The sequence below is a fragment of the Cariama cristata genome, unplaced genomic scaffold (assembly GCF_000690535.1).
Source record: "Cariama cristata isolate BGI_N322 unplaced genomic scaffold, ASM69053v1 scaffold28402, whole genome shotgun sequence".
NCBI lineage: Eukaryota > Metazoa > Chordata > Aves > Cariamiformes > Cariamidae > Cariama > Cariama cristata.
The window spans coordinates 1,118-10,319 of record NW_009602549.1 but is presented as its reverse complement, the minus strand read 5'-3'; the positions used below and the strand labels follow the sequence as shown (position 1 = coordinate 10,319).

The 9,202-nt window shown below is 49.6% G+C and overlaps 1 protein-coding gene across 1 annotated transcript in view; it reads right to left on the bottom strand.

Moving 5' to 3' along the window:
• Window positions 1-3,884, bottom strand: part of BAHD1 (bromo adjacent homology domain containing 1) — a gene marked incomplete at its 3' end in the record, with an annotated part of 11,091 nt that extends 7,207 nt beyond the window's left edge. The window contains exon 1 of the mRNA XM_009694805.1: window positions 2,249-3,884. Within this exon, the coding sequence (XP_009693107.1) occupies window positions 2,249-3,884 (1,636 nt within the window). The remainder of the gene's footprint in view (window positions 1-2,248) is intronic.
• Window positions 3,885-9,202: the final 5,318 nt, after the last annotated feature.

The following is a 9,202-nucleotide window of genomic DNA, read 5'->3' as shown; positions in this document are numbered from 1 at the left end:
CAGGATGCGAGTTCAGGTATCCTGCCTGCCCTTGGCAGGCACAGGACCCACAGAGCAGTGAATCACCTCTTGAGTATTTTCGCTTACCAAAGCGGTTTTCAAGCTTGAACTAAAGCAGGATGAAGCTTCGCAAAAAAATATCTGCTAACCTTCAGGGAAGAAGTGCAGAGCTGGCCTCGCTGGCAGCCCCGGCACTCCTTCCTTGGTCGCGCACCCTGCCAGCCCCGGCGCTGGGGCTACAGCCTCTCCCCAGCCCGGCCGATCTCGTCCCCACCGCCCCGCTTGCAAACCGCATGCTGCGGATCAGCCGCGGGACAGGGAAAGCAACGCCTCTCTCCTGCGTATGGCAGACCACGACTGCCCAGGACTGCAGCCTGACCCCTTCATTTGTACCACACGCTGGTATTTCCACATGAACATCTCCAACGTACCAAGACAGACAGATACAGCAGAAGGCACGCGACACATCAAGCTGGATCCCCTGGTACCAGTGCTCTCGGAGGGGAACCTGCCGCTCGCAGCCAAAGCGCTCCTTTAATTCACTACAATAACCCACTCCAGGGAAGGACGAGATTTTGGAGGCGCACACATATATAAAAATCAGCTCCTAAGAGTAAGTCCCTCTTAATATTCCAGAAGACCTTACACACTTCAACCCAGAAAACAAAGTCTGAATTATTCCGATGTTGTAGGCTTTTAAATCAAAGCTGCTCGCAGAAAGGAAATCACACCGAGGAAGACCTCGGCAGCGGGGTGACACACCGCTAGTAAATACACACCCCTGGAGCCACGACCGCCCCTGCCAGCACCCCCAGAAACGACCGAGTTCTCGGGGAGAGCCGAACTCCATAAACCACGCCGTCTGTACCACCTGCATCCTTCTGGTTGCACGAAGTCAGAGGCACGAGCATGCAAAATTTCAGGAACGAAGCAGACGGACATGACCTCCGGGCACTACACAGAGAAGCGTCAGACAAGAACCCACTGCGGAGCTAGTTGTCTTGCGAGCATTCAACTTCTCCAGAGAGCGTGGAAGCCCCCAGCGAACACTGCCTGGCTGCTACCGTAGGAACGGCACCACGGCAGCGGGGCTATTTAGGGAACACGGAAATCACCCTGCAACCAAATGCTCCTCACTTTTAGCAGCTTCCTACGACAGAAGATGACAAAGCCTCGCTCAAACCGAGCGCTGAACCAGAACTTCATCCACCTACCTGAAAATCTGTTTTAAGTGGGTAAGTCATGCCTCCTCTTGACTCGAACACATGGCTAACTGAAAGACCGATGTTTACCCTCCCAACAGGGTACTGTTTGCAGACAGCAATACCGTCTAGCTTGATGGCTTTTACACAAAGCACTGGTGTCTGATAACCCCCACGCAACAATCCAGTTTTAAATATTTCAAAAGATATTTTTCAATAGCAAAGGCAAGGCTCCAAGATAAAGCACACTGGAGGACAAAGTCTGAAAAACAGACAGCGGACAGAAGACAGCCAGGCAAATAACTACATCACCTCCTACACCGTCACCTGCTCTCATTTCAATGCCTCATTTTCAGGTATTGTTTAAGAACAAAGATGGGACCCGCTACTCGCCCAGCTAACAGCATACCCGGCACTTATACCACCACAGTGAAATGCAAGCATCTGTCCAAACAGCGGACTCAAACTCAATTGCTACACAACCCCGCCAGGTCTAATCTATAAAATCGTAAAAGACCACATCCCCCATACAGCCCGCACCGGTAAGAGTCTAATGACCGAGGCTTCTTCACACCGCTCTGCAAGGATGCTTCAGGCCCGAGCGGGAGCTTTACGGAACGGAGGAGTAACTCAGCCCGATGAGCTTTAGACCCTCCGCTCGGAGCGGCACAGCAGGACGGCGAGAAGCCTTGCGGAGCATGTAGGAACTAAAAACCACTCATTTTACACAGATCAAAGCTAAGCGGTTAGCTCCAGCATGACAAGTCATGAGTCACCTTCTCACTGCCCAAATCCTTTCACCGATTCTATGCTTTCCACACCAGTAAGACCTTTCAGTGGCAAAACCCCTCCGGGCTGAAAACGGGGGAAGGGGCGGTGAAACGCAGATTCTCTCCAAGCCGCAGTTCGGCTGCCAGAGCTGAGCCCCACCAGGCGCAGAGGGAGCTTGCCTCCTGGCAACCAGATACCTTCATTAGCCACCGTGCCGAACCAGCCCTCTTCTCCTAGGAACGCTGAAGGGGATTTGCTCGCACTTTGCACCTTACCTGCTGCAAAAGGCATTTTGTAGGGGTAGCTGTTCCGTCCTGCGTGCACGCTGCTAATCCTGCCCTCCGGCACGTGCACGACCCCACAGACGCTGTAACTGTTAATCGCCGCTCCTTCTCCACAACAGTACGGCGAGTTACACCAGTGGAGTGGCTGGAAATGAGCACCTGATGGCAAGGAACCGGGCGATACCAAGAGCCCCTCGCAGGTAGCGGATTGCGAAATCTCGTCCTTGGGGTAAATGGAGCAGTGAGAGTAGCCACTGTATCCACTTTGGCCATAATAAACGTAAAACCCATTCAAGGGAGTCAGATCCGAGGATTCATAGAGACATCCACAATCCGTGTGATTTCCGGGCACAGGCAAGGGAGGGAACTGCTGCACGGGAAAGGAAGGCTGATGGAATTCCTGTTTGGGGGTCGGGGATTTCTCTCCAGGTCTTCCATACTCCGGCTTCATGGAAGCTTGTCCGCCCATAAGCAAAGGCAGTCTGTGGTAGAAACCCTCTGTGCTAGCATAGGAGCTAGACAGCGACTCGTAAGGGACGGGTTCTGTCGTCCCGTAGAGCCTAGAGGAGTCCCGCTGCTCTCCTTTCCCAAAAGCACCTAGAGTAAGTCCTCGCCAGCCATGCCGACCTTCCATTTTTAAGCTAGCCATTTCCTTCTTGGATTTGACGCAGTTCTTCCTACCGGCTTTGGCCCATTTGAGCGTAGATTTTGAGCAGTGGTTCTCAGACTTGCCCTCTCCGTCTGATTTACTCCTCTGCTTCAGGGGTTGGTCTTTCTCATGGGTCAGCTTCAGAAAGGCCACGGCATTCAGGCTGGCCAGTCTCTTTGGGGTGGGATGATAGGAGATGGCACCGTCCTCCCTCTTTGTCCCATCATCAAAGACCTCGTCCAGTGAATGGTCACAGCTATTGCATTTCTGGCTGGGCTCATGCCGGTTTTTTCCTTTACCTGTTTTCACAGCTGTTTTCTCCAGCGCGGGCCAGTTGTCACCAGCTTTGCAATGCAAGCTCTTAACGGTACAGTCTCCACCGGCTTTAACGGAGTCCCTCCGAAAGCGCCTGCCGGATAACAGGCCATCGTCCCGTTCAAAAAGCAGATTGTTCACCGCCTCTGCGTTCAGCGAGGCCAGCCTGCGCTTCCTGGGCTCTGAAGGAGCAGCATCGAGGTCTTGCTCTGTCCCTGGATAAGTTATTGTGCACTTTTCCCCAGATGAATCACTCTTCCCTGCTCCCACAGGCTGAACTTGTTCGGAGAACAAAGCAGGTCCCAAACCCTCCATCCAGCTGGGAAGGTCCTTTTTTTTACAGCTCTGAGTCTGTTTCGACAGAGATCCAGCCACATCCTCCAGCCTGGTGAGGAGCACTTTGCAGGTCTTTTTGTTCACCGAGGGGAGCAGACGTCTCCGCAGCGGGTACGTCTTTCGTACTTCATGCAAATTCTTGTTTTTGTTCGTCCCCACAAACCCACTCGGACAGTTCGGAGCCTCGGCGGCATCTCCCTCTCTCTGCTCGCCGCACTCTGCGTCGGTCCTGTCCATCCTCCCGCTGCCTGTTGGCGATGAGGCTCGGCCAGCAGAACCAGCTGGATGTTTCAGAAGGAAAAGTTGTTTCTTCCGGGCATGCGTCATAGGATCAATGTCCAATCCTGAGAACGAACAGAAGAAAACATCTATTAATATCATGGAGAGGGACCCATCTCCTCACAAAGCACCAACTGCCAATTAGGAAATATTTGGGGAAGCTTGTTTCTATACACAGTAGAGTCTTTTTGGGCGATGGCCAGTTAAGCCAATTAAGAGACAGGATGCAATTAGATGTGCTTTAATATTATGCCATAGAACACGATAGTAATTAAAAGCAAGGCGGTGACGACAAATGCCACAGCAGCTGGGAGAACCAGGGTACATCCAGAAAGCTGTTTCACCCAGCTCCCAGTCCGAGTACGTTCCCTCTTACACCGATGCCGTTTCTAACACATTACAAGTCCTCATCAAATCTACCAAAGCTGATCTGAAGGCTGGTCCAGGGCATACAGCAGAAACAAATCCCAGGTATTCAACTGCTTGCATGTTGATACAGGCAGGCGGTTTCACTGTCGTCTTCTGAAACAATTAGACAAAAGAAAAACAAAAAGTCCACCTACTCACGTGAAAACTCAACTTGGTCTATTAAGGAGAGATCTGCCAACATTAATAAATTAAATACATGCAAATCCCTGTGCAGGTTAGAACCTGGCTACCCACTGCTCCTGTCGTTCCCTACAGTTGCATTTTATAAGAGTCGTGGACATTAAACAACCAACTGACCGGCCTCAGCAGAGAGGCCCTAAAAATACATTTATGGGAGGAAAAAGAATTACTCAGCTGTATGTCACTCCTGACTTTTCATCTAGATGCTATGTCGAGTCACCGTTCAAAACCAACACATATTACTAAAATAGAAAGAGATAAGAATCTGCACTGGGAACAGGAACCGCCTCGCTGCAGGCACGGCCGAGCAAACGAACACCCAGCACCCCAACGCCGCCGCCGGCAGACCCAACAGCTTCAGCGCCCGCACCTTCCCAGCCACAACAGTACGGAGACGGCCCTGCTCCGGCGCGCCCCGGGAGGGAACTCTCACTCCGAACGCACAAGGCATGCCAGCCTCGGGGGGAGGACAGCAAGACATGGCAAGAGGTCTCCGTGGAAAGGCGGGGAGGAAGCCCCCAGCCCAGGAGAAAGGGAGACAACTGCCGACTGCCTTCACCCAAAGCGTCGGCAGCAGAGGTTGTGTGCTCGCCCGCTCCGGCAACGAGCGCATCCCAGGCTTTCTGACCGTACCACGAGCGGGAGCTTACAACTAAATGGCCTCTAAGTATTCAGTAAGCAAGCGGTACGAAAGGAACAGCACCATCCGGAGAGCCCCTTCAGCCAGGCGTTGGCTTCCCGAGTTATCCAGCGAACTAAACCCCCTTTTTAGTTTTCCTGTTCCATTTGCAGCAGAAGGGTTACCGCGCCTTTGCGCTCCTGCATTTCAACTTCAGCGAGTGACCTCCAGCAGCCTTGTGTCACGCCTTCGAGGAATTAAGCGATTTTGCAGTCTGGAGGAACACACGTCCACATCAGAAGCTACAGATCTAACGCTAAGAAAGGATGCGGGTGGGCAATACTAACCTATAAACATTAAAAACAGTCAGCCTAATTGAGTGCTATCAGAATAGAGTTAATTAAGTCTGTACCTGAGCATCGGAAACAGCAGAAAAGGACAATTGCTTCCATTTAACGGTATTTATGAAATAGTCGGATTCCCTTTATTGGCACCATTTTTAGCGGTTTGATCTTCCCTGCAACCAGGTATTTGGCTGGAACGCCCCTCAACTGACACAAATCGACACTCGTCTGCCACTTTTGAGGCTTTTAATTAAAGCTACTACTGCTTTTGCAGCGATTAGAACAAAGCTACTGAATTACAAGAACTGTTCATTTGATATGGTTTAATCAAGCTGATAATCTAATTATCTATTTGAAATAAGCCCAATGTGCTTTAATTGACTTGCTTATATATGCATTAACTAAAAGAAACTCAGGAATTGAAAGTGACTGTGGTTTGCACATTGCTTTTCTAGATGCCAAGCCTCTTCCCGACACGTTTTGGGGTAACTGATCCCTTACACCCCGTTACGCACAGGCTATCTCCCATGGCTAGTGCCCAGATGGGAGCGCTCCGTGGGGAGCAAACATTTACGTATATCCATGTTCTTCTGATAAGAGAAACAGGTTCTGGAAATTAGGAGGATGCTTATCAAGTCAGACAGACTATTTCCTCCAAAATTGAAATTCTTCTTGCACAAGAGGCCAAACTGACCACACACAGCCTCTGGAGCCTGCAAGAGGACTGTGACTTCAAAAAATAAACCCGGCAGAGCAGGGTTTGGCAGCGGTAGACCAGGCATCCTCTACACCCATGCCCTAGGGAGGATAACTTTTCCCAGGCTATACGGACCAGCGGTTACCCTGCAACTTTCATCCCGTTTTCTGTTGTCCCTACCAAGAGACTGAGCCTCTGGCAGAGGTGCTCAGCAGAGAGGCAAAAAACCCCAAAGACAGCGCCGCGGCTTGCCTTAAAAACCAGCATCAGGCACCTCCCGCAGCAGCACTCTGACCTTCTGGCCGCCCACCACACATCCCTCCCTCGCTGGCGCTTTACAGCCCGTTAGTATGTGAATGAGCTAGAGTACCTATTAAAAACTGACTGCTATAGACATGGCTTACTTCACACCATGGCTGCTCTGAAGTTAGAAAAGTCTGGTAGAGATTGAAGGAAGGGGATTTTTCCAACAGTGAAGGAGAGTCATTAACAGCCCAGTGACCTTCCTCCCTGTCTGACCTCACAAGGAATGCCAAGACAAACAACAGCCTAAATAAAATATCTTTTCTGGAACCTAAGCATAGGAATGCTTTAAGTAGCAATACCTGAAATGAAAACTGACTTCCCCCCTCATTTTTTTCTACGTACATCTCCTAGAACTGCAAGAAATCCACCTTTGTCTCCAAAGCCCGGACACAAGACCTGTCTTCCAGCATGGAAGAGGCAGCAAGGTCTTGCCGTGTTGTAAGGCATTCACAGCTAATACTCTAACCCAGCTTTCATCGCGGACAGGCTGCCACCAGGAACGTCGCGAGAAACACTCGAGCTGAACATGCAAAGATGACAACAGAGACATCGAGTCAAAAATGCGTTAAAGTGGGAAGAGCACCGAGACTTTTTAAGAGTCGCCGTCGCCTAAGCCCTTTGACACGACACGTTCTTAGGCACAATAGCAATCAAGCAGTCACAGGCAGCCAGGTTTTTTATTTATTATTTTTTAATAACAGGAGGTTATGCCAGCATAAATCTCCTTCTTGGCATCTGGTCTCTAAGTTCTCTCTCCCACACTCAGAGGTCAGCTGCTCGAATACTACAAAGCACTTATCTACAGATGAAGAACTAAGTATCTGGAAATTTGTGGAAAGACTAAATAAGCCAACCCCACACATCTTGGCGTTATAGCCAAGTAAATCCTTTAAGCGCCAACAAGGAAAACACCACTACCATCCGGCAACACGTCCGTATGACTGCGAACCCTCCGAAATCCGGCTTTACAGCAGAAACACAGGACAACATGCAGAAATACAATCAAAGCAACTTAAGCAAATGCAGAAGTTGGCATTACTCCGTCAAAAATTTCCACAATGGATTTCTTGGCTAAACAAAACAAAAAAACCCCAGGCTAACCCAACCCAACCAACCAACTCAGCCCAGTTTCTCCCTGAGCTACTCAGTTTGGAGACAGAGAAGGTCCCTCTGCCAGACCACGCCCCACTAAAAACCTGAAGTCCAAAGTCAGGTGAATTCCGTTTGCCTTCAAAGGTGTGACTGAATCCCATTTGCTCTGCCCTGGCTCAGTATTATCAATATATTACCAGTAGAAAGAAACCAATTTTGAGTGAACCAAAGTGTGGTTAAAAAGGTTCAGTTCCTACACAGGGAACTTCCCCATGAAGTCACCACGATGAAACCACCACCATGACCCAGAGTGGTCTGTAGAAGCTGGAGCATTGTGTATCCTCCCAAGTCCTTTTTCCGACGTAATACTCTAACGGAGGTGGGAATAACCAGGTTTAGCATCCATAATGACTCTTGGTACTCCAGAGCCATATGCAATGTGAATTTATTACAAACCATTGTGACCAATGGGGAGGGGGGGGTGGTAAGATACCAACAGTTGGCTCCGTATCCTACAGAAGCCAAGTGCAACGTTTTAGACCTGTTCCTCAACATCTCTTTTGCAGAAACTCTCTCACCTCTCCACAGAAGTCACTCTCAGCCTGCAGAATTTCAGGTACCTTTCTGTTCTCCAGGATTTGTCACACACAGGTAGAGAAAGAGCCAGCCTGAGCCCTGCCCTAGGGAGGGCCCCGCTACAACACTGCTATAGTGATGCCACTGACGGTTCTGGAGAAGTGCTGTGACAGGCATGAAGAAGAAAAAAAAAAAACCCAAAACACTACTAAATCAACAGTTCATCCCCATGGCAAGCATGCATCCAGCAACAGGCACCAAACAGTCTTGCTAGATCGCTCTATCGAACACGAGTCACCTTTAGCACGCGGGACTGTCAAGAAGTCTTTCCATGCCTACAAAACCATCAGTATCGCACGGATTGCTTTGCTAGGGGGATGCTCCTGCTCATCCCTTTCTTGGCAAAAAGCCCAGAGCAGCTAAGACTACTGGCTTACCTGGGATCTATCCATCCCTCTTCTTCCTCCAGCACAACACAGAAGCGGAGCTTCTGAATGCTGCTCAAAATTAAACCGTCTGACAGTCAAGTGTATCATGCCTCAAAATCAAAGTCATGGTAAGTTTATTTACAGCAAGTACTGTACTCTTCAGCTGGGAAGGGAGAGCATCACGGCTCTTCACCCTCTTTCTGCCTTTGTACTGCTTCACAAAGCGAAGAAGAAAAACCAACTATGCCCAGAAATCCCCAAGAAATCACAAGACAATCCGAAGAACGGAATGTGAAGATACTTAAGCCAGAACTACCTATTCACTGCTTGCAGCTGAGGAACTGGATTAACGGTGAGAAGACGTTTAGCTATAACTCCACTGGAAACGAAACAAGTTCAACAAAGCAGCTTAGCCCAACCAGCTGCATCCAGAGCCCACCAGGCACTTTAAAGCCAGTTGGAATCGCTGCCTCCCTCCTCAAACTGGACTAGTTCTCCAAAACTGTCTTGACAGCTGTTGAACTCAAACCAGATCAGAATAAAGAAAAATTAAAAACACCCAACACTGGTCCAATTTTCTGCTAGAATAAAACCACTACCCAAACAGCAAAATCAGAAGAGAGTTGATGCCTCATTAGTAGGAAAATAAGCAAGTGTGTTAACAGCTGCATGTTCTGTAATCACGCAGCTGCAGC